This window comes from Syngnathus scovelli, chromosome 6 (assembly GCF_024217435.2).
Source record: "Syngnathus scovelli strain Florida chromosome 6, RoL_Ssco_1.2, whole genome shotgun sequence".
NCBI lineage: Eukaryota > Metazoa > Chordata > Actinopteri > Syngnathiformes > Syngnathidae > Syngnathus > Syngnathus scovelli.
In genome coordinates this window covers 5879231-5905624 of record NC_090852.1, presented here as the reverse complement: position 1 = coordinate 5905624, position 26394 = coordinate 5879231, and the positions used below count along the sequence as shown (strand labels likewise).

At 54.4% G+C, this 26394-nt stretch overlaps 5 protein-coding genes and 1 long non-coding RNA gene across 12 annotated transcripts; 5 read left to right on the top strand and 1 right to left on the bottom strand.

The window, feature by feature from the left end:
* Positions 1-73: 73 nt before the first annotated feature.
* LOC125970122 (tryptophan 5-hydroxylase 2) lies at positions 74-2740 on the top strand. The gene is made up of 11 exons (XM_049722132.2): positions 74-336; positions 405-521; positions 641-824; positions 893-993; positions 1123-1190; positions 1263-1459; positions 1539-1674; positions 1747-1873; positions 1939-2034; positions 2125-2258; positions 2326-2740. The coding sequence occupies exons 1-11, from the start codon at positions 166-168 to the stop codon at positions 2498-2500; spliced, it is 1506 nt and encodes a 501-aa protein (XP_049578089.1). The 5' UTR covers positions 74-165; the 3' UTR covers positions 2501-2740.
* Positions 2741-3006: 266 nt separating this feature from the next.
* On the top strand, positions 3007-11334 carry rpgrip1l (RPGRIP1 like). The gene is made up of 23 exons (XM_049722040.1): positions 3007-3171; positions 3384-3467; positions 3557-3692; positions 3761-4080; positions 4159-4258; positions 4339-4431; positions 4498-4603; positions 4696-4842; positions 4925-4998; positions 5217-5356; positions 5474-5580; positions 5653-5703; positions 5775-5927; positions 5997-6114; positions 6185-6604; positions 9156-9265; positions 9329-9653; positions 9729-10030; positions 10099-10323; positions 10398-10584; positions 10660-10744; positions 10807-10943; positions 11017-11334. The coding sequence occupies exons 2-23, from the start codon at positions 3392-3394 to the stop codon at positions 11112-11114; spliced, it is 3510 nt and encodes a 1169-aa protein (XP_049577997.1). The 5' UTR covers positions 3007-3171; positions 3384-3391; the 3' UTR covers positions 11115-11334.
* A 239-nt stretch (positions 11335-11573) lies between these two features.
* nox5 (NADPH oxidase, EF-hand calcium binding domain 5) lies at positions 11574-15679 on the top strand. 4 transcript variants are annotated; one of them, XM_049722078.1, is made up of 16 exons: positions 11574-11722; positions 11790-11940; positions 12022-12232; positions 12299-12536; positions 12600-12753; positions 12814-12986; positions 13101-13283; positions 13356-13488; positions 13567-13706; positions 13818-14009; positions 14083-14127; positions 14188-14312; positions 14385-14469; positions 14539-14638; positions 14701-14867; positions 14978-15679. In XM_049722078.1, the coding sequence occupies exons 1-16, from the start codon at positions 11594-11596 to the stop codon at positions 15107-15109; spliced, it is 2358 nt and encodes a 785-aa protein (XP_049578035.1). In that variant the 5' UTR covers positions 11574-11593; the 3' UTR covers positions 15110-15679. The 4 variants fall into 4 exon arrangements, with proteins under 4 accessions (XP_049578035.1, XP_049578034.1, XP_049578033.1 ...); XM_049722077.1 differs by having other exon boundaries at positions 13818-14018; XM_049722076.1 differs by having other exon boundaries at positions 12600-12986; positions 13818-14018.
* On the bottom strand, positions 13059-16043 carry LOC125970156 (uncharacterized). 2 transcript variants are annotated; one of them, XR_007482017.2, is made up of 6 exons: positions 15908-16043; positions 14972-15184; positions 14505-14708; positions 14220-14420; positions 13896-14114; positions 13059-13772 (listed from the first exon to the last, which is right to left on the bottom strand). It is a non-coding gene; the product is annotated as an uncharacterized lncRNA (long non-coding RNA). The 2 variants fall into 2 exon arrangements; XR_007482016.2 differs by having other exon boundaries at positions 13059-13676.
* Positions 16044-16536: 493 nt separating this feature from the next.
* Positions 16537-23778, top strand: ambra1b (autophagy/beclin-1 regulator 1b). Of its 3 annotated transcripts, none has more exons than XM_049722037.2 (19): positions 16537-16817; positions 17738-17919; positions 17995-18053; positions 18137-18320; positions 18392-18564; positions 18641-18710; positions 18775-20129; positions 20195-20281; positions 20353-20541; positions 20611-20691; positions 20752-20855; positions 20929-21039; positions 21156-21344; positions 21433-21587; positions 21667-21803; positions 21985-22089; positions 22159-22340; positions 22420-22524; positions 22775-23778. In XM_049722037.2, the coding sequence occupies exons 1-19, from the start codon at positions 16808-16810 to the stop codon at positions 23194-23196; spliced, it is 3900 nt and encodes a 1299-aa protein (XP_049577994.1). In that variant the 5' UTR covers positions 16537-16807; the 3' UTR covers positions 23197-23778. The 3 variants fall into 3 exon arrangements, with proteins under 3 accessions (XP_049577994.1, XP_049577993.1, XP_049577995.1); XM_049722036.2 differs by having other exon boundaries at positions 16538-16817; positions 21664-21803; XM_049722038.2 differs by having other exon boundaries at positions 16538-16817; positions 17368-17919; positions 21664-21803.
* A 154-nt stretch (positions 23779-23932) lies between these two features.
* On the top strand, positions 23933-26009 carry LOC125970135 (muscarinic acetylcholine receptor M4-like). The gene has a single exon (XM_049722155.2). It carries the CDS (start codon positions 24442-24444, stop codon positions 25624-25626), a length of 1185 nt encoding a protein of 394 aa, XP_049578112.1. The 5' UTR covers positions 23933-24441; the 3' UTR covers positions 25627-26009.
* Positions 26010-26394: the final 385 nt, after the last annotated feature.

Sequence of the window (26394 nt, the reverse complement as noted above, 5' to 3'; positions counted from 1 at the left end):
TTGCACAGCGTGACTGTCTCAAACTCCGCCCCCTTCCTCCCTCAGCCCCTCCCACCATTCTCTATTTAAACACGGCGGTGGCGGGCGCGCGGTGGTTGTGGATCGGCGCACTTGCGAGGGTGCAGACTGGAGCGCTCGTGGTACTCGTACACTCACTGGTTCCCCATGGCGTCCTCTCACGTCATGAAGGACGACCAACAGGAGGCGCCAACTACGCCCGGCATGCAGCCCGCCATGATGATGTTCTCCAGCAAGTACTGGAGCCGCCGCGGACTCTCTTTCGACTCGGCCATGTTGGACGGGCGCCCGCCGCTACGCCACACCGGCGGCCAGATGGTACTGCCCGTGGTCTTTGGTGTCAAAACATCTCGTGTTTGGTCATGTTGATGTTTTTGTGTGTCCAGTCACGTCGCCCGTCCTTCAGTCCCATCAGCGAGACTGCCAGTGGAGCGAGTCAGGCCGTGGTCTTCTCGTTGAAGAACGAGGTGGGCTGTCTGGTCCGAGCGCTGCGACTCTTCCAGGTGAGTCGCTCTGGCAGACCTTTTATTTTAGTAAGTCGTGAGGCCCGAGAGCTCAACTGGGGTCCAGTTGAGCTTCTGGGACTTGTTGACCCGTGTCACGTGAGAGTTGCCTTCCACAGGAGAAGCGGGTCAACCTGAACCATATAGAGTCGCGCCCATCCAAGCGCGTCGCCGACCAGGTGGAGATCTTTGCCGACTGCAGCTGCAGCAAGAAGGATTTCAATGAGCTCTTGGAGGTCCTGAAAGATCACGTCAACATCCTGAGCTTCAACACGCCGGCCCACATTTGGGCCGCGCAGGCCGGTCGGTGCGCCGGTCGGAGGGCAGCCACGCGTCGCTGACCCGCACAAAGCTGTCTTTGTCTTCTGCAGATGAAGAAGACGTTCCGTGGTTTCCCATGAAGATCTCCGAACTGGATCAGTGCTCCCACAGAGTGCTGATGTACGGATCCGAGCTGGACGCTGACCACCCGGTACATTCTGTGTGTCCGTGCGTGTGCAGTGGCTTATCAAGCGCCGGCCCATTTATTTATTTATTTATTTATTTATTTATTTATTTATTTATTTATTTATTTATTTATTTATTTATTTTCGTTCTTCAGGGCTTCAAAGACGAAGTTTACCGCCAGCGGCGCAAGTATTTTGTGGAGGTGGCCATGAAGTACAAGTTGTAAGCACTCGTCGGGATCATCGGCCAAAAAGCGTCTCGCTCACGTCAAGCTCCTTGTCGGTCGCTTTGCAGCGGTCAACCCATCCCCCGCATCGAGTACACCCCGGAGGAGGTGCGCACGTGGGGGGTGGTCTTCAAAGAGCTCAACAAGCTGTACCCCACTCACGCTTGCAAGGAGTACCTGAAGAACCTGCCCCTGCTCAGCCAGCAGTGCGGCTACCGACACGACAACATCCCCCAGCTGGAGGACGTCTCGCACTTTCTCAGAGGTGGCACGCTCCTCCCGGCCGGCCGGCCCTGCCCCAGCCCCGCCCCCACTCCTCGTAAGCCGCCTTTGCTGTGTTCCAGAGAGGTCCGGTTTCACCGTCCGGCCGGTCGCAGGCTACTTGTCGCCCCGGGACTTCCTGGCGGGTTTGGCCTACCGAGTCTTCAACTGCACGCAATATGTCCGCCACAGCACCGACCCGCTCTACACACCTGAACCGTGAGCCGGCCTGCTCCCCACCATGCCCGTTCGGGGATGTTCCTCAGCGAATGTCCTTCTGTTGCCTTTCAGGGACACGTGTCACGAGCTCCTGGGTCACGTCCCTCTGCTGGCCGATCCAAAGTTTGCTCAGTTTTCTCAGGAGATCGGTCTGGCGTCTTTGGGAGCTTCAGATGACGACGTGCAGAAACTGGCCACGGTGAGTGGCGGTGGCGCCGTCCGTCTGTCTTTTCTTTTGCCTTTACGATGACCCGTGCTGGGCAGTGTTACTTCTTCACTATCGAGTTTGGCCTCTGCAAGCAAGAAGGCCAGCTGAGAGCCTACGGTGCCGGCTTGCTGTCTTCCATCGGAGAACTCAGGGTAACATGCAAAATGATCAGCTGACTCACAATGCCCTATGACCTTTCCTGAAAAGAGAAGCAAACTTTTAATTCTCCATCTTCCCTGCAGCACGCCCTGTCCGATCAGGCCTCCGTGCTGCCCTTTGACCCCAAGACCACCTGCAAGCAAGAATGTCTCATCACCACATTCCAGGACGTTTACTTTGTCTCTGACAGCTTTGACGAGGCCAAGCAAAAGATGCGGTAACATCTTGTATGGTGGAGCCTGTAGGCCGCCATGGCTTCCGACTCAGCGTCTTTTGTTTTTCAGAGAGTTTGCCAAGACCATCAAGCGGCCGTTCTCGGTTTACTACAACCCATACACGCAGAGCGTGGACCTCCTGAAAGACACGCGCAGCATCGAGAATGTGGTGCAGGACCTCCGCAGCGACCTGACCACCGTGTGCGACGCTCTCGGCAAGATGAACACCTACATGGGCATCTGACCGTGCACCTCCAGAGCCCTTCGCCGCCATCCAGTTCAATCCGACCAGCTTTCTTAGCAGTAATTCCAGAAGACAAAAAGATTTTGTATGCCGCATGACGTAAAAGGTTTTCAGTATATATTTAGACGGGGGCGAGTCGAGTGTAAACAACACAGCTGCATTGCATTTCATACTCTATATGCTACGACTAACATGTGTAAGTATGGTGTGAAATAAATCTGTCATTGTGACTAAAAACGATTTTTTGGTGCATCAGTGTCTTGGTAACAAAGCAAAAGTGGGTGGGCATGAGGTGGGGGGGCCCACTCTTGTCTCCAATCTGGCCCATTGGACATTTAAGTCCTATAACATTTCTCAACCAATAATTTGTTTCATTTGATGTAAACATCGACAGAATAGACAGTTGACTGTATCCAAAAACAAACAGACGAACTGATAAAACTGACACTAAGCGAAGAAGACGTGTCTTCCGTTTATGAGCACGATGGGGTGTAATGAAGGCAATGACCAGTAAGCAGCAGCACGCGTAGACATCGCTCCCAGGTGTCTTTGGTAAAAACCGACGAAGAAGATGGCAACGAAGAAGAAAAGATGCTAAAGCACGCAGATTGTTGACACTGGCAACGCTCTTCAATGAGAACTTCGCGCGGACGCAGAAAGTTCTCAAACACGTAACGTAGATTCTTTTAATAATGTCTTTCCAACATGGATGATAGTGCGCTCATCGAAGTGGGCGGGCGCTGCTATTGCCGAATGCTAACCTTGCTCGGAGATTTGTCGTCACTTCTTTTCACCACGTCTGGATTTGACACCCATCAATTTAACACTTAGTAGCCTGTGTATGTATTTCATGTTCGTCTGACTTTTGTTTTTTTTCTTCCAGCGTGAAATATGTCTTTTCTACTCGATGACACGGCAGTACATGAACCTGTTAAAGACATCGGCCACCCTCTCAGGGCAACACCAGGTGTGGAGATTTCGTTTTGGTTGTGGGAGAAGACAGCGAGGAACAAACACGGAGGTCTTGTCTTCTTCTTCTTCCTCCTTTCTCATCAGACGCTCACGATGTCCGGCTGCGTGTGGACGTGTCGCGGGTGTCCAGAAAGGAGCTGGAGGACAACTTCCTGCAGCTGTACGACGACTCGCTGCTTCTCAAGCAGCACATCCACCAACAGGAGGACAAGATCAGAAAGTGAGATGGCGCCTTTCCCCGCTTTGCTTGTCTTCTCCCCGACACGCCGTGTTTGTGGCACCTCACAGGCTGGGCACCAAGTTGCTGAGGCTGGTCAAGGACCGCCGTCGCATGGAGCAGTTGGCCCGGGGGGTCGGCGCTCCGACGGGGCCCGGGCGGCGGGACCCGGAGCAGGAGGACTTGATGGACGAGTTCCAGGAGAAGGTGCGAGCGTTGGAGGCGGACAATGAGAAGCTGAAGCAGCGGTTGTTTGTGGCCCAGCGCCAGCAGAAGCTAGCGGCCTCGTCGTCCTCGGTGCGCGCGGCTCACCTCCGCATCCAAATGCGCGCCGCCTCCGCCCCCAGGAAGCGTGACGACGCCTCATCTCCTTCGGCCACGCCGCCCAGACGTGAGTGGCGCCTAAACGCCGCGCCGTCGTAGCGGTCAGACGTCGGCTGACTCGGGTGTGTCGCTTTCCCGCACTCAGGCACCAGGAGCGCGGCGGGAGACGAGCTGCCGCCGAGCGGCCTGCCGACAGCATATGTGCACGCTATGCTGGAGGAAGCGCGAGAAAAGAGCCACAACCTGTGAGAGCCACACGCCCTCGCTGCCGGTGCAACAATATGTCGACCATGTCACGGCGGCGTGTCGATGTTTTGTGCGGCAGAGAGAATGTGATCGAGTCGCAGCAGCGTCGCATCGCTCAACTGGAGGAAGAGAAACACGTGACGCTTCAGCAGCAGAATAAGTCTGAACTCAGGTAGATGATTTGGACATTGAGGATGGCGTTGGCAGTGCTGATGATGATGAGGTGGGGGCGGGGCAGGTCGCAGATCAACAACAACGTGACCATGATCAAACTGCAGAAGCAGCTGGCCGAACGATGTGGCGCCGTGGTGGAGCTGGAGGAGCGCTTCCTGCAACTAAAGGAGGTGCAATATTCCGTCTTGCTGTCGATCAATTTTTTTTAAAAGCAGAGATGCTTTCGTCTCCAATATTGAAGCAAAACGGCTCTGTTTTGCAGAGTCAGCAGACGCAGAAAGCATGCTACGAGGCCGCCACGGTCAAGATGGCCGAGCTGACGGCGCAGCTGAGGGACGAGCGCGCCAAGAACGTGGAGCTCAGGACCCAGCTGCAGACGGAGCAGCTGTCGCACGCCAAGATGCAGCAGGTGCCCACCCGCCGCCATTGCCTTCGCCGTCGTTGCTGCCGTCACTCACGTCCCATCCCATCCCGTCTCTTCTGGCCACCAGTTGCAGGAGCGTGTGGACGAAGTGGAGCAGGAGAAAGCACTTCTCAAGGAGCACAATGAGAAACTGCTCAACAGGTGAGGCGGATGTGTGTACACACCTCAAGGTCACCAAGAATTGTGTATGTGTGTATGTGTGTGTGTGTGTGTGTGTGTGTGTGTGTGTGTGTGTGTGTGTGTGTGTGTGTGTGTGTGTGTGTGTGCGTGTGTGCGTGTGTGCGTGTGTGCGTGTGCGCGTGTGCGCGTGTGCGTGTGTGCGCGTGTGCATGCGTGCGTGCGTGCGTGTGTGCGCGCAGCGTGTTGGATGGCTCCCAGCAGCAGTGCTGTAGCACTCAGGAGCGCCAGCTTCAGCAGCACGTGGCTCAGCTGGAGGAGGCGCTGCAGGCCGACCTGCTGGACAAGAAGGAGATCCTGGAGCAGGTCAAAGCTGAAAGAGGTGAGGCCCACTTCAATCTCCTCATGCCCCGCCCCCTTTTTTTCCTGCCGTGCTCTTGGTGATATGTTGAACGGAGCGCCGTAGCGTGGTTGAAGCTATTGTGTCCTATTTGTTCAGATGCCTGCCAGAACCTGAGAGAAGAAAAGCGCAAGCTTGAGGCCCAGCTGGCCCTTGAGAAGCAGGAGATGGAGGACCTCAGACGCCGCCTGGACATCTTCTGCGGGGTGAGCCCACATTCCGCAGATCCCACCTCCATTTTGACTTTGGCCCCTGACGCTTGTCTGTGTCGATCACAGGCGGACGACCCGGATGGCGAGAAACTCATAGAGGCGCTGCTGCTCATCAAGGTGATGGCGGCTGGAGAAACACGCACACTCAGCTCTCGCTCGGACCTCCTTCTCAGTTTCTCCTCCTACAGGCGCGTAAATCACAGCACTGTGGAGAATTGAGCTTCCTGCAGGAGGGCCAAGATTGCGGCCCGAACGAACACGCTCATGCGGAGACCGTCCAAGAACTGGAGAAGGTCAGGCAGCTCCTGGCTGTGGAGAGTCGCATCAGCGGTGACCTGAAGGTACCGGCGGTTCCTCAAATCAAACTGGCTAGCTGGCATGCTAATGCTAATGGTGTGATGTATTTGCAGATGGAGCTAGACCGGGCCCAGAAGAAAATGGAGTCTGACAAAAGGTCGCACGCGCAGCAATTGGAACATCAGACACAGATGTTGGCTGCCAAGGATGCCAAGTTGCACAAACTGGAAGGTAGTGGCTTTCCTTCTCACGACGCGCCGCCTTTCCGTCGGGCGCTCAAGCTCCTGCGGCCGCTCCTCAGCTCAGTTGCGTGGCGCGGCCTACGGTGCCAAGAGCGTGGACCCCTCAGACCAGGATCTGAGTCCATCGCTGGAACACGGAGAGAACCTCGTGGAAGTTCAGATCGTGGGCGCCGCCATGTCCGAGGCTGCCCTGGAGGCTCTGGGCGACCTGGTGCCATCCACCTTCTGTACGTACGCCTTCTACCTCTTTGACCTGCACGCCACCCCGGTGGCCATGGGCCCGACACCGCGCTACGGCTTCACGTCGCAGTACGTGGTGAGCGTGGACCAGGATTTTCTGGACTACGTGGGCCGGCGCCGGCTGTGCGTGGAGATGCATCAGGCGCTGGGGCTGCGCTGGAAGACAGTGGCCAGCGCCGCTCTGGATCTGCGCCGCCTCCTTCGGGATGGGGCGGCGGCCGGGACACTGCCGCTGGTCGGTGAGTACTTCCCGCACCGGTGCGCAAGAGTACCGTAGTTTTCGGACTAAAAGTCGCTCCGGAATATAGGTCGCATTAGCCATAAAATGCACAATAACGTGAAAAAAAACATATATAAGTTGCTCCGGAGTACAAGTCGCATTTTGGGGAAAATTTATTCGACAAAATCCAACACCAAGAACAGACATGAACGAGCAACAACAGGCTAAACGATAGGTATGCTAACGTGACATAAACACAAACAAAGAGCTGAGAACGGGCCTGACGTAACATTCAGAGTTATTCAAAAAATTATTACATAAATAACACGTTTATAAAACCATCGGTGTCACTCCAATTCATTAAGTCCTTCGATTGTCCTTTATGGAAAGGATGCCGCGTATGCGCCGCTCCGCTGACGTCTAAATATTCCACAGACCCATATAACGATATGTAAAGTATATATCAAATAACTATCATATAAACAACAATATTATGAAACCATCTGTGTCACTCCAAATCATTAAATCCATCGATCAAATTCCTCGTCCTTTGTCAACAACGCCGCGCGTGCGCCCTGACGTCAGCCTCGTCGTTATTCCACAGATCTAGTATATAACTATATTATAGCGTTAACAAAGTACCGTAATTTTCGGACTATAAGTCATGTTTTTTTTATAATAAGGAGCGACTTGTTTTTTTTCAAAAATTATTAAAAAAGTGAAACCGCGTTAAACGAACTGCGATGTAGCAAGGGATTACTGTAATTTGAATTTCACGTAACGTCAGCAGCGTGACGCGGCGCGGCGTTTGTTTACAAAAAGGACAAAGATTGATCACAGGATGACAAAGATGACGCCCGGTCCTATTCTATGGATCTCTCTTCCACCTCCGTGGTTGGAAGTCCACACCGCCACACGCCTGGAAGTTTGTTTTGTTAAATAAAGAGCCGTTTACCAAACCCACGTCTTTCCTTATACTTTGTTAACGCTACAATATAGTTGTATACTAGATCTGTGGAATAACGACGAGGCTGATGTCAGGGCGCACGCGCGGCGTTGTTGACAAAGGACGATGAATTTGATCGATGGATTTAATGATTTAGAGTGCACAGATGGTTTGATAATATTATTGCTTATATAATAGTTATTTGACATCTAATTTATATATCGTTATATGGGCCTGTGGAATATTTTGAAGTGCAAGCGCCGTCAGCGGCGCGCACCTATTTTTGACAAAGGACGATCGATGGATTTAATGAATTGGAGTGACACGTATGGTTTTATAAACGTGTTATTTATGTAAGTTTTTTTTAATAACTCTGAATGTTACGTCTCAGCTCTTCGTTTGTGTTTGTGTCACGTTAGCATACCTATCGTTTAGCCTGTTGTTGCTCATTCATGTCTGTTCTTGGTGTTGGATTTTGTCGAATACATTTCCCCCCAAAATGCGATTTATGCTCCGGAGCGACTTATATATGTTTTTTTTTTCACGTTATTGTGCATTTTATGGCTAATGCGACCTATATTCCGGAGCGACTTTTAGTCCGAAAATTACGGTACAAGGAAAGACGTGGGTTTGGTAAACGTCTCTTTATTTAACAAAACAAGAGTTCAACGAGCCAACAAGTACTGAACTGTAACGATAAAAACATATACAAGTTGCGATACGAAATAAAATATATCAAATAACTATAACATGAATAGTTCACCACCACACGGCCCAAGCACCGGCGTCGACTTCCAGGTGTGTGGCAGTGTGGACTTCCATCCTTACAGCCACAGAGGTGGTGGAAGAGAGCTCCATAGAATAGGACCAGGCGTGCGTAAAAGCCATGCCCAAGCCCCATCCACCGTCCCCGGACAGCCACCCGGCCGAGCGCCGGCCCACGACTTCCATCCACGGAGGTGAAAGAGAGCTCCGTAGAGTAGGACCGGGTGTGCGTAATAGCCATAACCGAGCCCCATCCACCGTCCCCAGACAGCCACCCGGCCGAGCGCCGGCCCACGACTTCCAGCCGCGGAGGTGAAAGAGAGCGCCGTAGAGTAGGACCGGGCGTGCGTAAAAGCCATGTCCGAGCCCCATCCACCGTCCCTGGACAGCCACCCGGCCGAGCGCCGGCCCCCGACTTCAATCCACGGAGGTGAAAGAAAGCTCCGTAGAGTAGGACCGGGCGTGCGTAAAAGCCATAATAGTTTTTCAAACCTTCTGTGTCACTCCAAATCATTAAATCCTTCAAACTCTTCGTCCTCGATGTCACTTACAAACAAAGCCGCTAATGATGCCGGTAGCCCTTCGTCATCCTGTGATCGAATCTTTGTCCTTTATGTAAAACAACCGCTGCGCCGCGCCACTGACGTCACTTAAAATTCAAATTACAGTAATCCCTTGCTACATCGCGGTTCGTTTTTTTTTTCTTTTTTTTTTTCTTTTATTAATTTTGAACATTTTTGAAAAAATTCACATACAAGTCGCTCCTCAGTATAAGTCGCCCCCCACCCAAACTATGACAAAAACCGCGACTTATAGCCTGTAAATTACGGTAGTTGTCATGTCCTGCTGTCGCTTTCAGGAAATAGTGGCGCCGACACCTGCTTCGGATCGTTGGAGTATTGGATCAAGCTGCGCAATCCCATCGCTGAGTCCGAAAGGCTGGCGGTGGTCGGCGACCGTGACCGACACGTACGTGTGATTCATCGTTTCCTCGTGTGAGCTAGCACGCCTTAGCTGTTGCATCTGCACTAGATGGCTGCGGAGAAGGAGCTACAGGTGGAAGTGCGAGGCTGCAGCGGTCTGCGCTCCCGATGCTCGTCGCTGCCCAGCCCTTTTGTGGTCTACAAGTTTTTCCACTTCCCCGACTACCCCACCTCCACGGCGCACGACTGCCGGCAGCCTCGCTTCGTCGACGTCAAGTCCTTCCGGGTGGCTGTCGACGGCGCTCTGGAATGCTACCTGGCCTCCCAGGCGCTCAGCTTCTACGTGTTCGACGACAAGGAGCCGCAGATGGACGAGTATTTGGGCAAAGCCAGTGTTCTTCTGGCGCCGCTGCTTCGGGATCAGGACATCACAGGTACACTTTTGACCTGAGTCACAAACACCTCCACCTCATGAAATGTAGCGTGAGAACTTTTTCCACCTGTCTAAGGCACCTTTGACCTCCACGACACCTCCGGGCACCACGTCGGCCATATTGACCTCGCCGTCAAGTGGAAGATGCCCTCTGTCCAAAGCAACGATGTTCTCCTGCCTTCGGAGGTCGGTGGAGGCCACGCGTTGTCCGAAAGCCACGCAGAGCCCTCAAAGCTCAGCAGCGACAGCAGCGGCCACGTCTTTGATCCGAAAGCGGCGACGCCCCCAACCCTGACGTCCGCCAAGAAGCTTCCCGGCAAAGAAGAGCAGGTGACCAAGAAAGTCACTTTCCGAGAAGCGCCGCCCCCTGACCTGCGGGTGAGCTCAAAGACACCAGAGAGGCGGTCGAGTGGGCGGGGCCTCATCCGTCAACTAACTCTTTGCAGGTGCCGCCCGGCGAGCCGTTCCGCCCGGCCGAGGAAGACGAGGATGACGAAGAGTCTTTGATTTCTGAAGGTCAAGTTTTCCTACCGCGCCGGACTTTCACCTCTGACCTCGGTGACACGCAACACCTGTTTCCATCTAAGTCGGCATGCGAACACAACGCCACTACATGCGCTCCATACGATAGCGATGACGACGACGGCATCGTTCTTCACCGGGTCACTCAGGTCAGCCTTCACCTCGACGAGATGGACGGTCTCTTTCTGAGAAAGAGTCGCACGAGTCACGGGCCTGTGTTCAGGACTTGCAGCGAGTCCGGGTGGAGGTCACGCGTCTCAGCCTGGAGGCGGAGTCACGCTTGTGTCGAGACATCAACGTGGTGCGACTCTTTGTGGAGTTCTCCTTCCTCGACATGCCCACCGAGGAAACGCCCGTGTCCCTGCCCAAACCTCCTCCGGGGAAGAGCATCAGCTTCAACTTCAGCAAAGGTGCGTAGCGCCAATGCGCTACGTACGTATGTGCGCTCTATTCAACTTTCTAATCAAGTCCGGATCGGTCGGCAGTCATTGGCGTGGGCGCGGCCAGCGAAGCTTCGAGACGCAAACTCCTCAAGGACGTCCTGCGAGGACAAAACGCCAACATGGAGAGGTGAGGCCCACTCAGAGCTTCATCCATGCGACACTCGCCGACCGCTTGTCGTTGCCGGGCAGAATTCGTTTCACCGTGGTGAGCGAGCCGCCAGAGGAGGAGGAGCAAGAGCGCGAGTGTGAGGATGTGGGCATGGCCTTCTTGAAAATTCCCGACCTGCTGAACCAACCCGACGACGTCGTCCACCTCGACCTCCGAGGTCTGAGCGCCTCATCGCTATCATCTGGTGGAAACGCTCCGTGAACCCGAATCTGCGCATGTGTGCGTTGCAGTTGTAGACGCGCAGGACGGCGTGTCCCGGCTGGCGAGTCTGCGGGTTTCGTTCGAGGGAGTGCACACGCTGCGCGCCATCTTGGACGATGACGTCTGAGGCTCCCGACGGCAGTCACGTGACAGGCTAACGTGTTAGCGACTGAGTAGGCAGTAAGTGTGAAGAAGGAGCCCCATTTTCAACTGGTCTTGGTCTCATGTGCTGCCGGTCCGCCGGTTCTTGGGAGTCCCGAGCCATGTGAGCTGCTGAAAAAATTTGTCGTTTGCTCTTTTTACTTCTGTCCTGTTTTTATCCAAAATAAACACATTTTAGTATTCTCGTTTCTACTCAGCAACCTTTTGTTTTTGCACGCACATTCGCACGTAAGAGCCCGCCTCCACGTCCATCTTATTGGATGAGCCCATGTGGCGGAGGGGAGGCTGTCACCGCCAGCTGACGATGAAGATGACCAAGATTCAGTGGCAGCTAAGGAAGACTCGCAACAGCAGGTAAAAATCAGAAACATGACCGAACATCTCGACGTGACTTTGACTGGCGTCGGGCAGAAGTAGCATCGCAGTCTAGAACGGACGCGGTAGATGTCGGCAATGAGCGCGGACGAGGATGCACGTTGGCTGGAGTGGGTGACCAAGCAGTTTGAGAGCATCGCCGGGGACGACAAGGAGATCGACCTGGACGAGTTCAAGACAGCTCTCAAAGTCAAAGAGGTTGGTCTGGCGTCATTCGACCCACTCTGCGTCACGTGACCCCCACCTCTGCCCGCCTCCGCCACAGTCTTTCTTCGCCGAGCGCTTCTTTGCGCTCTTCGACTCGGACGGGAGCAGTTCCATCAGCCTGGATGAGCTTCTGGAGGCACTGGACCTTCTCATCCATGGTAGTGAGACGGACAAGCTCAGGTTCCTCTTCCAGGTCTACGATGTGGATGGTGAGTGGCACCACCGAAACCAAATGGGCCAGTGAAAGCGACGTGAACCCGTTGTTACGTCATCTGCGACCTTCCGCGCAGGGAGTGGTTCTATCGATCCGGATGAGCTTCGCACGGTTCTGAAGTCGTGCCTGCGCGAGAGTGCCATCTCTCTGCCGGAGGAGAAACTGGATGACCTGACGCTGGCGCTGTTCGAGTCGGCCGACAAAGACCGCAGCGGCGCCATCACCTTTGAGGAGCTCAAAGCAGAACTGGAAGACTTCCCAGAGGTGATGGAGAACCTGACCATCAGGTGGGTGCGGTCCGGCGTCCCGCTCCCGGGCCGCCCGGACTCACTCCAGAATCTTTTTTGCGGAAGCGCGGCAAACTGGCTCAAACCTCCGGAAGTGGAGCAGAAGAAGCGTCAGACCCCTCGCTACCTGACACGGGCGTACTGGCAAAACAACAGTCGCAAGCTCCTGTTCCTGTGCGGCTACGCTTGCCTCAGCCTAGCGCTCTTCGTCGGCGCCGTCCTACAGCATCGCCACGGGAGCGCCTGCTACATGCTGGCCAAAGGATGCGGACAGTGCCTCAACTTCAACTGCACCTTTGTCATGGTAATGCCAAGTACAGATGACCGGGAAGTCGGATGCGCCTCATCTGCGTGCGTGTCCTTCAAGGTCTTGATGCTGCGCCGCTGTCTCACGTGGTTGCGGGCCACCTGGGTGGTCCGGGTTCTGCCGTTGGACCAGAACATTCTCTTGCATCAGATTGTGGGTTACGCCATTGTCGGATACACGCTCGTGCACACCACCGCCCACATCTTCAACTTTGGTAAGGCGCTCGCCAATACTCAACCTCCAAGCGGTCCGACGCCGCCTGTGTGTCTTTTAGCTCAGCTCTCCCAGCATAGCGGCTTCAGCGTGTGGGAGTACCTGCTGACCACGCGGCCCGGCATCGGCTGGGTGAAGGGCACAGCCTCTGTGACGGGCGTGGTCCTTCAGGTGGTCATCTGCCTCATGGGGCTCTGCTCCAGCACCTTCGTACGACGCAGTGGACATTTTGAAGTAAGCGCACCGCAATAGCATTACTTGGTCAGGAGAGGACACACCCTTGCCGCCATTGGAAAGGAACCAAAATTCAAGATGACTTCCATTTATATAAAGTCCGGTATATGGCAGGTGTTCTACTGGTCTCACTTGTCCTACGTGTGGGTGTGGTCACTGCTTATGATCCATTGCGCCAACTTCTGGAAGTGGTTTGTCGTTCCGGGTCTGCTCTTCTTGCTGGAGAAGATCATCGGAATCGCCGTGTCCCGTATGGGAGGTCTGTACATCGTGGAGGTCAACCTGCTGCCGTCCAAGGTGATGAATGACCCTTGCGTGACCTCCGTCTGACCTCACCTCATGAGGTCTCTGATGACTCTGGCTCTGCAGGTGACTCATCTGGTCATCAAGCGTCCACAGTTCTTCCAATTCAAGCCGGGAGATTACGTGTACGTCAACATTCCGGTCATCGCCAAGTACGAGTGGCACCCGTTCACCATCAGCAGCGCTCCGGAGCGGGCTGGTGTGACCTCCTTTATGTCTACTTGCACTTCTCCTCTGGCAGGGAGGCCAAGTTGAGTGTGCGTGCGTGTGTGTGCAGACAGTCTGTGGCTGCACATCCGCTCCATGGGCCAGTGGACCAATCGTCTGTACGAGTATTTCCACCAGCCGCAGACTCCGGCACCGAGTCCCAGGAGGCTGGCGGCGAGCCTGCGGAGCAGACAGATGATGAAGACTCAGGTGGGAAAAGGCTCAGCGCTGTCACATAGGCGCCATGTTGTCCCTTTGTGAAATACACGTAGAAGTCTGAAAGAAGGTAAAAGCTGATGACATCATCGCACGTATCGGCAGGAGGAGTCGTTCAGCTTGGCGCACACCGACGCTGCGGTGGCGTCCAACGAGGACAATGCGGTGGAGCTGATCATGTACCGTCACAACGGCTCCCAGAGCGGCGCTGCCTCCCCCGCCATCTCGCTGCCTCTTCCCGTCCCTCCGGACGATCCGGGCCCAGCGGAGAGAGGCGAGGCCCTGCCCCCGAGAGAGGTGGATCAAGTGAGTGTTGATGAGCAATGGGCTGGCAACACCCACTGACGCCGCTCGCTTTGTGCGCTTGAAGGTTTCTGCCAAGTTTGGCGAGAATCACCGCTTCTGCAACATCAAGGTGAGCAAACCGCTCGCGTTGGCACGGCAGTCATGTGACCTGCTTCGCGCCGGCCAACAGTGCTACGTGGACGGACCCTACGGCACACCCACCAGACAGATCTTTACGTCCGAGCACGCCGTTCTGATCGGGGCGGGCATCGGTATCACGCCTTTCGCCTCCATCCTGCAGAGCATCATGTACAGGTGACTTCCTCTCGCTCCCGGCGCCTTTCTGCCATGTCCTTCACGAGACCCAACACGCTCGTGGGTTTCCAGGTACCGGCGCAGGAAGCAGAATTGTCCCAACTGCAACTACTCGTGGTGCGAGAACATTAAGGATAGTGAAATGAAGCTTCGCAAAGTAAGTCCACGGTAAATGACAACAGTCAACAGTACTTGAAGCAAAGTTCCGTTTTTGCCGCTTTCTCAGGTTGACTTCATCTGGATCAACCGTGACCAGAAGTCCTTCGAGTGGTTCGTCAGCCTCCTGACCAAACTGGAGATGGACCAGGCCGATGGGGAGCCCGAAGGTGACCGCCAATGCCGCGTCTGAGGTGTGACCTCGCGACCTCAATGACGTCTTCTTCGGCAGGTCGTTTCCTGGAGATGCACATGTACATGACGTCAGCCTTGTGCAAGAACGACATGAAGGCCATCGGTCTACAGATGGCGCTGGACCTTCTAGCCAAGAAGGAGAAGAGAGACTCCATCACGGGCCTGAGGACGAGAACGCAGCCCGGGCGACCCGAATGGGCCAAGGTGAGAATCTCCCAAAAGCTCCTCCAAATCGACTTTCACTAAAGCTCCTCACTTTTGCAATATAAAAGGAGAAGCAAAAGCATAAATAACCAAATGTCACTCACAATCAGGTGTTCCAAAAAATTGCCGAGGAGAACAAAGGAAAAGTTCACGTGTTCTACTGCGGTTCTCCAGCGTTGGCCAAAGTCATCAAAGCTCAGTGCGAACACTTTGGCTTCCACTTCTACAAGGAACACTTCTGAAGTCAGAGAAGACGTGGTGCAAGCATGTCAACCGGGAATGTTCATCTCGAAGGTCTTTCTACGGGCCGTCTTGCTCTGCAAACGGAAGGGAACTTTGTCTCACAAGCTTGAATAGGACCACTGCACCCCCCACCCCGCGCATTTTTACACCCCCCTCAATGGACGACTGCCAACAACAGCGTCAGCTGCTTTTAACAGACGCACACACACATCCGTTCAAATCTACACTGTCTAAGAATATATTAATATATATTGATTAGTATTATATTATTGTATTATATATTTAGACGTTATTTGTATATCCGTGGTGTTAGTGAGGTCAGCCAAAACGAAGGGATTTAAATCTAAATCAGGGGTGGGCAATTAATTTTTACAAGGGGCCACATGAAAAACCTACGATAACTTAAACCTGCTCAATTTTCTTCCATTGTAAAATGCACTAAATTATTTATTTTAAATAGCTGGTACTGGTAATTAGAAGAATACAATTATTCTGTTTATATTTATATTAAGCTATGTGAAATTGTGGTGTATAGGTCAAATTAAAAAAACAATCATTAATCAGTACAATTTATTCTTAACTTCTTTAACATTTCCTCAAATGACAAAGCCGCTACATCTCTGAGGGTGAAGTTTGATAAAAAGACCTTGTCGGGCTTGCAGTTTTGCTAGCAATGCATCAGCCTCTGTTGCGCGCTGTTTATCAGACAGATGTATTTTTTCTCATGCTTGGTCGAATCAAATTATATTCTTTAAACACAGCGACCTGTGTACCACAAATCAGGCACACGGCTTTACCTTTCATATCTGTAAAGAAATACTTGGCAGTCCATGTCTTGTTGAAAACACGGCACTCCTTGTCAACTTTTCTTTTCTGAGGGTCAGCACACATTTCGAGGGCTGCATTACTTCGCACTGTTCAGCTTCACGCACAGCTCACATACACGTACGCTACACGGAAGTGCGACGCCTTTCAAAATAAAAGCAAAACAGTTGTATTGCACGCACGACACAGATTTTTTTTTTTTTTTTTTTAATTAAGTTGTAATCAAATATAATTGACGATTGGCCTCATGGGGGCCGGACAGGGACGTACAAAGGGCCGGATGTGGCCCGCGGGCCGTATTTTGCCAAGCTCTAATCTAAATAGATTATTCCATTAATATTTAGATATTCCAGAAATAAAATGACGACCGTGGTGGACTTTTGCCTTTTTTTATTTTATTTTAATTTTTCACATAACTTCACATTTGTAATTTTGACAGCGTGTACGTAAGCGCTGTCAGCTAGTCTTCTTGAATAATTATTTCTGTCGATCGCAAATATTTCATTGCATTAAAGGTGGAAGGATCTAAATGTGTGTTTTAGTGAATGACACTGGAGGTTGGATTCAGTTCGTCGGTTCGATCGATGAGTAGTATTCGACGCTCTGTTGGTTGGCCTGTCTAGTGTGCGGCTAGCCGTTAGCTAGCTGGCTACGCAGGAGCTATTCGGCGTCGGGCAGCTTGGCTAACTGTGGACCAAAGCCTTCGAAAAGGTCGCTTCTTTGTATCCACAAAATGTCAGCGGTGTCCGTTGGTTCAAGTGGACGTCGTTATTGATTACAAGACGAGTGAAGATTGAGTTTTCTTAGCAACTGATACCTTTTTTTCGTTTCGGCTCAAGCTAGCTCCGTGGCTAATGTGAGCAGCCCCTAAGATGGCGAAAGGTAGGCCTTCCTTTTTAAACATAATTTTCAAATTTCCTGATCGCTGCATACCTAATCGTACGTAAACGCTACTTAATGTGTGCTTATTGCATTTGACGATTGCGGCGAGTTACTGAATGGAAAAGAAGAAAAATAATGTCATCGAGCGGCTTTCGACCGACGAGCTATTTGCACTTTTAATTTTTTTTTCGTGTCCAACTGCAGCATTTAGTCGTCTTTACTTGACACATGACGTACGTAGCGTTGAAGTAGCTCACACAGTCGTCTGTTTGACTGGCACGGTTTCTTATCTATCTATCTATCTATCTATCTATCTATCTATCTATCTATCTATCTATCTATCTATCTATCTCATGAATGCATGGACATTTCGTATACACACAATCACGATCCATTGTGGAAATGAAATATGAATGTTTTTTTTTTTTGTCAAAAGTTAAGCCTGTCGTTTTGTGGAATAAAGTCATTGAAATCTGTAATTGGCATACACACAGAAGATTGCACCTTAGTTCCATCATCAACCACATTTGCTGTGTGAATGTGTCGTCAGTTGTCTAACGGCAGCTTGGCAGCTCCACAACCCAGAGCCGGACAGCCGGCACCTGCAACCAGAACAATTGAGGGCACCTCCTGCAGCTCTTCACTTTGAATTGGACATCCATTTTTTCTTTGGATTGTTTTATTATGTGCCCTCTCTGCATCCATTGCAGCCTGGTCATCCAGGAAGGGAGATCCTCCCATCTGTGGTCTCTTCTCAAGGTTTCTCATTTTTCCCCCAGTAGGTTTTTTTTTAGTTTTTCCTTGGCCTCATGGGAGATTAAGGTCAGGGGATGTTTGAGAATAATTGTTAATTTTTGAGGCCCTTTGAGACTTGCTTGTGATTTAGGGCTATATAAATAAACTTAACTTGACTTGACTAGGGCCAGCCAATCCCCCCCGGTCCCGCCCCGCCCCCCCTCCCAACAGCGTGATGTCGTCCAGTCCCAGGAACTCGGTGCGCCTCCTGTCGCGGCGGGAGCGCGGTTGGCAGACGTGCAGCTCGCAGCGCCTCCTGCATTTGCTGGTGGAGGAGAAGGTGTGCGGGATGAAGTGGCAGAGCCAGGTGAGCTCGCTGCCGGCTGCCATTTTCTTGTCTTATGGCGACGTTACGGCTTACCACTTTTCTGTTTATGTTCAGAAAGTTGAGCTGCCTGACAGCCCCAGATCCACCTTCCTGTTGGCCTTCAGCCCTGACCGGTGAGGATGCGAATGAAGGCGGGCGTGTTGAGTGTTGTGTGGCTGTTAATGTTGTCTGTGTTTCCACGGCGACACTCTTCAAGGACCCTTATGGCTTCCACGCACGTCAACCACAACATTTACATCACGGAAGTCAAGACCGGGAAGTGCCTCCATTCCCTGGTGGGCCACCGTAGGACCCCCTGGTGTGTGACCTTTCATCCCACCATTCCTGGCCTAGTGGCCTCCGGATGCCTTGACGGCGAAGTCCGCATCTGGGACTTGCACGTGAGTGGGCGAGGCGGCGGATCCGGACGGCGGATCCGGACGGCGAATAACCGTCGCGGTTGTCGGCACAGGGCGGCAGTGAGAGCTGGTTCACAGACAGCAACGTGGCCATCGCCTCGCTGGCCTTCCACCCGACTGCTCAGCTCCTCCTCATCGCCACCAACAACGAGTTGCACTTTTGGGACTGGAGTCGACCGGAACCCTTCGCCGCCGTCAAGACTGGCAGCGACGCCGAGCGAGTGCGGTGGGTCTCGCCAAGCTGGCGTTCAACTCTTTCTCCTCGTCATTTGACATTGACATTGTTTGGGCGTGTTCCTCAGGTTGGTGAGGTTTGACCCGCTGGGGCACAACCTTTTGACGGCCATCTTGAACCCGTCGTCCAATCAGCAGGTGAGCCGTGCTCGATTCCCGCGGCGCGCTCTCCGGCCCGGTGCCGACGTTTTGTGTTTTTTAGAGCGAGGACGATTCCGAGGTTCCCATGGACAGTGTGGAGCAGCTGCCGCACCCTCACTTCCGCCAGCGTTCCTTCTTACCTCAGCCCGTTCGCCGCACGCCCATCCTTCACAACTTCCTGCACATCCTGTCGTCCCGCTCTCCCAACGCGCAGAGCCCCAGCGAGCAGGCGCGGCCCCTGGCCGACACCACGGAATCACCCGCCGCCCCCCTGGGCCACTTTGTCACCACAGAGCGTGGGGTGTCCTTCCTGGAATGCACCCGCTTTCTGGGCATGGCGTGCATGTGCAGTCACTGCTCAGCCAACCGTGGGCCGCCTGGCGTATCGTCGGAAGCCCCCCAGACCTCGCCTTCTTCGGTCGCCTCCTCGGCGGCCCGCACGGAGCCACGCCCCTCAGCCTTCACCTCGCTCTACTACGGCGGCAACGGCGATCCCAACTCCACCTCCAGACCGGGACCGGACTGGACACGCAGCTTGCTGAGTATGAGGGAGGGCGGCGCCGGTGCCAACGTGCTGCCGCCTAGGACCTCATCGTCGTCTTCGCTCGGCCTCCTGGCGGCGTTGCGTCAGCAGGACGGCTCGTCCCACTTGCCGGTGTACACCTCGGCCAGCGACGGGCGGGGCTTCCCCCAGCAAGGGGACGGCTCAGGCACCAGCAGCGGGCACCACCCTTTCTGGGACGGCTCCCGCGGCAACCCCGCCTCCTTTCGGAACGTGTTGCAGTGCAATCTGAGCCGCTATTTCCTGGAGTTTGAGCGCATGCAGGACCTGGAGCCTCCGCCGGCGGGTGGCCAGGAACCGAGCCAGGAGCTTCTCAATAACAACGTGGACTCGGACAGAGCCGGCCCTTCCTCCTCCTCCCCCACCATCATCCATTACCAGCCCCCGCCGCCGCCTCCCCCTTCCTCCGCTCCCCAAGCCCCGGAGCCGGGGGGCTCTCGGGGGCACCTGAACCGCTGCCGCGCCTGTCACAACCTGCTGACCTTCAATCACGATTCTCAACGTTGGGAGCGCACCAACCAGACCTCCTCCACCTCCTCCTCCTCTTCCTCATCCGCCCTGCAGCCCACTTCTGCCTTGTCCTCCTCGCCCTCTCCTTCGCCTGATGTTCCTGTCCCGAGCGCCGGGAGTTCTCTGGACAGCCAGCGACGGCCAGTGCCCACCACGGCGCCGACAGCAGCTTTCCCTCTGCCGTCGTCTGCCGAGCAGACTGTGGGTTTGGTGTACAACCAGAACACGGCCCAGTGGGAGAGGGTGTACCGCCAGGCCGCCACCCATGCCCCTGACCCCTCCGAGGCCTTAAGCCAGGAAATGCCTGTGGATCCCTCACCCGTGGACGAGGACTACCTCCGAAGGTAGTTTCGGTCGACTCAAAGTCCGCAAGTCATATTTTCCGCTCACCTTTTTCTTTGTCTCTCAGGAGACTTCTAGAATCTTCTCTCATGTCGCTGTCTCGCTACGACATGACCGGATCTCGGGACCACCCCATCTATCCCGACCCAGCCAGGTAAGCCTGTTGATCATCCCCCCAGCGATGAGCCGCGGGTGCTAACAGACGTGCCGCCGCCGGCTGTCCAGGCTGTCGCCCGCAGCGTACTACGCCCAGAGAATGATCCAGTATTTGTCCAGACGGGACAGTATCCGTCAGCGCTCTCCTCGCTACCAGCAGAACCGCCTGCGGGCCATGTCTTCGTCTTCCTCCGACGGGCCGGCTGGAAACGTGTCGGGCTCCGTGGAAAACCCCGACGTGGACTTTGACGAGTTGGAGTGAGTTGGCTGCGCGTGGCCGCAGGCGTCTGCGGCCGGCGTGGGCTAACAACGATGTTGTCATTTCAGTGATAACAGCGAGCGAGCGCGGCACAGGGCGCCCCGGAACGCCAGGATGTCAGCGCCGTCGTTGGGTCGCTTCGTGCCAAGGTGAGTTTGCGTCAGGTCCGGTCGAATATTTATATATAATTTTTGCGGTCCCGCCCGCAGGCGCTTCCATCTTCCCGAGTACCTGCCTTACGCCGGAATCTTCCACCACGAGAGAGGCCAGCCGGGCTTGGCCACGCACTCGTCTGTTAACAGGGTGCTCGCCGGTAAGCGTGCGTCCCTCAAACTCAACCTGACTGCAAGCACGGCTTGAAGAGACTCTCCCAACTCCCCCGTCAGGCGCGTCCATCGGCGACGGCCAGTCTGCGGTGGCGAGCAACATCGCCAACACAACGTACCGCCTGCAGTGGTGGGACTTCACCAAGTTTGACCTGCCCGAGATCAGCAACGGTACCAAACAATGGGGATCTGAGTTAGCATCTGTTAGCTAAACGACTAGCGCGGCCATCTAAACTAGGAGTCTGCGGGATGTTCGCCACCTGAAGTTGTTTTTTCTTTGAACGCAGCCTCCGCCAATGTGCTGGTGCCAAACTGTAAGATTTACAATGACGCCAGTTGCGACATCTCAGCCGACGGTCAGCTGCTGGCTGTCTTCATTCCCAGCAGTCAGCGCGGGTTCCCCGATGAGGGAATCCTCGCAGTCTACTCCTTGGCGTCGCACAACCTCGGGGAGATGCTTTATACCAAAAGATTTGGTAGGAGACGCGCGTGGCTGTCTTCATCTCAACATACACACGCACACGACTTGCGACTCCCATCCTCATTTTCTCCCTCCCTCCCCAGGTCTGAATGCTATTTCAGTTAGCTTGTCACCGCTGGGCTGCTATGTGATGGTGGGGCTGGCCTCTCGCAGAATCCTGCTACATCCCACCACTGACCACATGGTGGCGCAAGTCTTTCGCTTGCAGCAGCCGCACGGAGGAGAGACCTCCATCAGGGTGAGCGAATGTTGCGGTCATCTCATCATCATTGTTGCCGTTCAACCAAATGAATGAAGGGACTCTTGGCTTCCAGAAGGTCTTCAACGTGGTCTATCCCATGGCGCCGGACCAGCGGCGTCACGTCAGCATCAATTCGGCTCGCTGGCTTCCCGATCCCGGGCTGGGTCTGGCGTACGGAACCAACAAGGGGGACCTGGTCATCTGCCGGCCTGTGTGAGTGCTGGCGTTGATATGGCTTCCTGTTTACTGGATGTGATTATCTTGCTAATGTTAATGGTCAGTGGCAGCAGGAAGTCTGCTGGGTCAAGACCTTCAATTTGCTTCGTTAATGTTAACGAGGTTGAGCCCCCGACTTCCTGCGTACACCTCAATTAATACACGCGCGCGTGTTCAGGTTCTACCGCAGCAACGGCGAAAGTGCCACCGAGTCCGGTGCCGAACCTTTATTTTCCGTCAACAACGGCAGTGGCGGCCGGACGCGGGGTTCCGACCGACCTGGGTGAGTACTGTTGTCGCCTCGTCCGCGGGGCACCTCGGCGTCATCCTAATGTGCCGCGTGGGTGTTCAGGCCCAGTCGTTCGGGATGGAGGCTGGATCGAGACATGGGCCTAATGAATGCCATTGGTCTTCAGCCCAGAAACCCCGCCCTCTCCGTGATATCCCAAGGAACGCAGACGCCCGTGGTCCAGCTGCAAAACGCCGAGACCCAAACGGAGCTTTCCGAGCCCGGCGCCGCTCGCCTCCGAGCCGGTACCGATGTCTTCTGTGCGCCTTCCTCGCGCTTTGACCTTTTTCACTGATCTCCTTTCCATCTCGTTCCTTTGCTTAGCGCCACCCGCCGCCCTAGCGGCCGACGGCCTCGAGTCCCAGACCGCGGGAGCTCCAGACGGGAGTCATGATGGCCGTTCCTTGGGGGAGGTCCCGGCCAACGCAGGTACGCCGCACGTCAAGTCCAAAATATTTTCCACCCCACCACCATTCATCCCACTGATTCATCACACTAATCTTTTTTTTTTTATCTGAGAAAGCTACATTTTTAAATGTTTTCAGTTGATGCTTAAATGTCAATGTATGTATGTATCTACAGTCATTTCTGTAATTTCCTTACGTGCTGTTTTTGAAAGCTTGACGTGCTTTGAGTTGAAAAGCTGCTTTGCCTTGGTGACACGTCGTGGTCGTTCCAGGCGAGGTCTCGGAAGGCGGAGGTTCCAGCGAAGACGCTCTGGCTCGGATACACCGCCTGATCGCTGAGCGCGGGATGACGGCTGTGGTGCAGCGCGAGCAGAGCACCACCATGGCTTCCATGGGTGGATTCGGCAACAACATCATCGTCAGCCATCGGATCCATCGTGGCTCGCAGACTGGCGCCAGGACAGGCAGGACCGCTGTCGGGCCCGCCGCCGTTGCCACCGCCTCAGGGGCATCTCTCGTCGGCCGGGCCGCCGACCCCCCTGAGCGCCTCGCTCCCCCGTGGGTCCCTCACTCCGCCGAAGGCGCTGACGATGTTTTTGACGGTGGCAGCGCGGAAGAGGACTCGCTGCCGGGCCCCTCCTCCTCCTCCCCCTCCCGTCACAGCAGTTTCCAGGGTGACCCATACAGTAGGTAGTGAGGGTTGGCCCCCGATCTGAGCGAAGTTTGCCCTCAGCTTCCCTTCAAACCTTCAGTGTGCACTTCCCGCCCATTTGGAAGCAGCGCCAACATTCCCACCACAAAAGGGCTCGAGCGCGGAAGGGCTCGAGCGCGGAAGGGCTCGAGCGCGGAAGGGCTCGAGCGCAACCCGTGCCCGCCCACCCGCCGGCGCGCTCGCACGTTAGCTCAAGCGCCACGTCCCGGAGGAGCGGCAGCGTCCTCTACCAGCTGGTGGTATCTAGCACTTTTGTATTATGTGACCTTGAAACGCTGTTGTCGGTCATCCGTCGCGACGGAAGCTCCTCCCGACGACCGCATGCACGCGACTCGGCCGCCGCTCGCTCACCTAATTTATTGCGGGAAGGAAATTTTCTTTGGACTGCTTGGGATCACGCGTTAAAACATTCCCACTGTCGGTAATGTCGAGCTTGTGATTGGTTACAGCGACGACCAAAGTCGGTCTCGCTTCATCACCACCAGAAATCCGCGTGCTCCTCCCTTGTCCCCTCAGACTCCTTGAAAATAAAACTTGAAATGTTTCCTGTCGACTGTACAGGCACCATGTTTACATTTCCTGTTTTAAGCGAGTGTGTGTGCGTGTATGTGTGCGGGTGATAAACCTTGAAAAGTGCAGTGAGACTTGTGATTGTGAGGGTTTGGATGGTGACCTGGCCCAGGTCCTCCTGGCTTTACTTGACTGGTTAACACTAAACTAAAGCCGCTGGTCGCAGTGGCGCTCTCGCTGCCGGCGCCACAATGCCGCTGTCACCAGTCATTGCTCTGATTTTTAGATGTGATGTCATTAAAGAACGTGGAGACTCCAACGGCTTCTTCCTCTTGTTTGAAAGTTTCAAATTGAAACCATTTGTTTTCTTTGCAAGACATGAGAGTGATGGCTATGTTAGTTAGAATGGAGAGAATGATGGATGGATGAATATAAAATGACACTTAATCCACACGACTGTGTTAATGTATTTTTTTAGCCTCATTTATCAAAAGCAATCGCTGATTTTAGGCAGACTGTCTTCACTGGCAAACAAATGATGAGGGTAGATGTGATGATGATGAGGAGGAGGAGGAGCAAGAAGGAGGGACCACACGCCACTTGTTGAAGTGAGGCGAGCACATGCAACATCAAGTTGGAGGCGTCGGTGCTCCTTCGTGGGTAAGTCAAAAGTTCTATTTGTACAATTGACGTCAGTTTTCTGTGGTTTGAAAGAAAATGGCAAACGGGTCAGACGGCAACGCCTCCAGCTGGCTCCGCCTCACGCTCAACACCTCCGGTCACTCCGCTGCCCAGCTGCTGCTGCTCACCGGCGTGACGGTGGCGCTGAGCGCCGTCACCGTGCTGGGGAACTCGCTGGTCCTCCTCTCCGTTAAGGTCAACCGCCGCCTGCGTACCGTCAACAACTACTTCTTGCTGAGCCTGGCGACCGCCGACCTGCTAGTGGGGGCGGTCTCCCTCAACGTGTACGCGCTTTACGCGGCGTGCGGCTCCTGGCCGCTGGGAGCCGCCCTCTGCGACCTCTGGCTGGTCGTGGACCACAGCGTGAGCGCCGCGGCCGTCTTGAACCTGCTGCTTATCAGTTTGGACCGCTTCTTCTGCCTGACCCGGCCGCTCAGCTACCCGCTGAGGCGCACGGGCAAGACGGCCGCCCTGATGATCGCTCTGGCCTGGCTGCTGTCCTTCTCTCTATGGACACCGGCAATCCTGTGCTGGCAGGGGGCCGGGGGCGAGCGCCTGGTCCCCAAAGCGGAATGTTACCCGCGGTTGCTCGCTAGCCCCGTAGTCACTCTCGGGACCACCCTGCCCGCCTTCTTCCTGCCCGGTGTCGCCATGGTGGGCCTGTACAGCCACGTATCTGCCGCCAGCCGCCGGCGTCTGAGCGCGCGTCGGCGGCCGCCGGGGGACCAGGTCGGCACATCTGCTTTTTCCCTGCGGGGCGAGGCTACCGGCGACCGCTCGTTCTCCAGCAGATTCAAACTTGGAAGGAGCGGAGGGGCGCGTGCGAGTGCAGACCCGTCGGAGTGGACCGCCCTCTCGCTGCGCCCGTCTCACAGTGCGGGCGACGACTCGGCTCGGTCCCGACGGCACCGGGCGGCCTCGGCGGCATTGTCTTCGGCCGCCTCCACCTGGCATCGGGGGGCGGTCAGGGAGAGAAGGGTGACTCGCACCATACTCACCATCCTTCTCACTTTTATCGTCACCCGGGCGCCGCACAACGCCATGGCGCTGGTGGCCGCTTTCTGTCACGTACGTATCCCGGACGTCCTGTGGCAGGCGGGTCTCTGGCTGGTTTACGTCAACAGCGCTGTGGACCCCGCCTGCTATGCTCTGTGCAGCCCCACATTCAGGAGCACCTTTCGCCGCCTACTGCGATGTCGCTGCCCTGACCCGCCCGTCTGAACTTCAACGGGCTTCATCATGTGATGAAAATGAGGGGCGTCTGGGTCAACGTCGAGAAGCTGATTTCTGCCGTTTCAAATATGGCAACTGGAAATGACAGCATACAAACAGCATCATTCATGCTGTCACTTGACCTCATACATGCTGTCATTTGACGTCATGTTAGGTCTGTTTTATGAGACATCATACTTTTTCTTAGTTGATTTGATCAGTGACTCCCAGTCAAGGCCTTCAAAGCTTCTGCTGGTCCAAACACAACCAACTTCCATGAAATAATGAGTAGTTATGTTTATTAAGTTATGACACCTTGAGCGGTGCGAGCGAACGTTTGGAAAAATAGCATCAAATTAAAAAAATGGTATGGCTTACAAAATAAAAATACTGAAAGGTCTTTTCATTTATGTTAACCATAACGAGGTGTGACTAAATGTTATAACATCTCGACGAGTTTTATTATTTGATGTGTGTTTCTGTTTCCTGTCTCGTTTGGAGCTCAGTGACGTCACTTCCTCCAGCTCGACTCGCGCTCGTATTTGGTTCAGTCGCTGCAGCTGCGGTGTATGAATAACACCGATTAGCGTAATTTAACACAAAAATGGACCGATGGCCGGCCAGTCAAGGATTCCCTATGGGAGAAAAAGAAGAAATTACATTTGGACACACTTTCATTTCATAGACGTGGAGAAGAAAACGGAATATCTTGTGGGAAGAAAAGATGGGGAGTAATACGGCCACAAAATCACGCACCGCGAATCTCAAGAGACATCC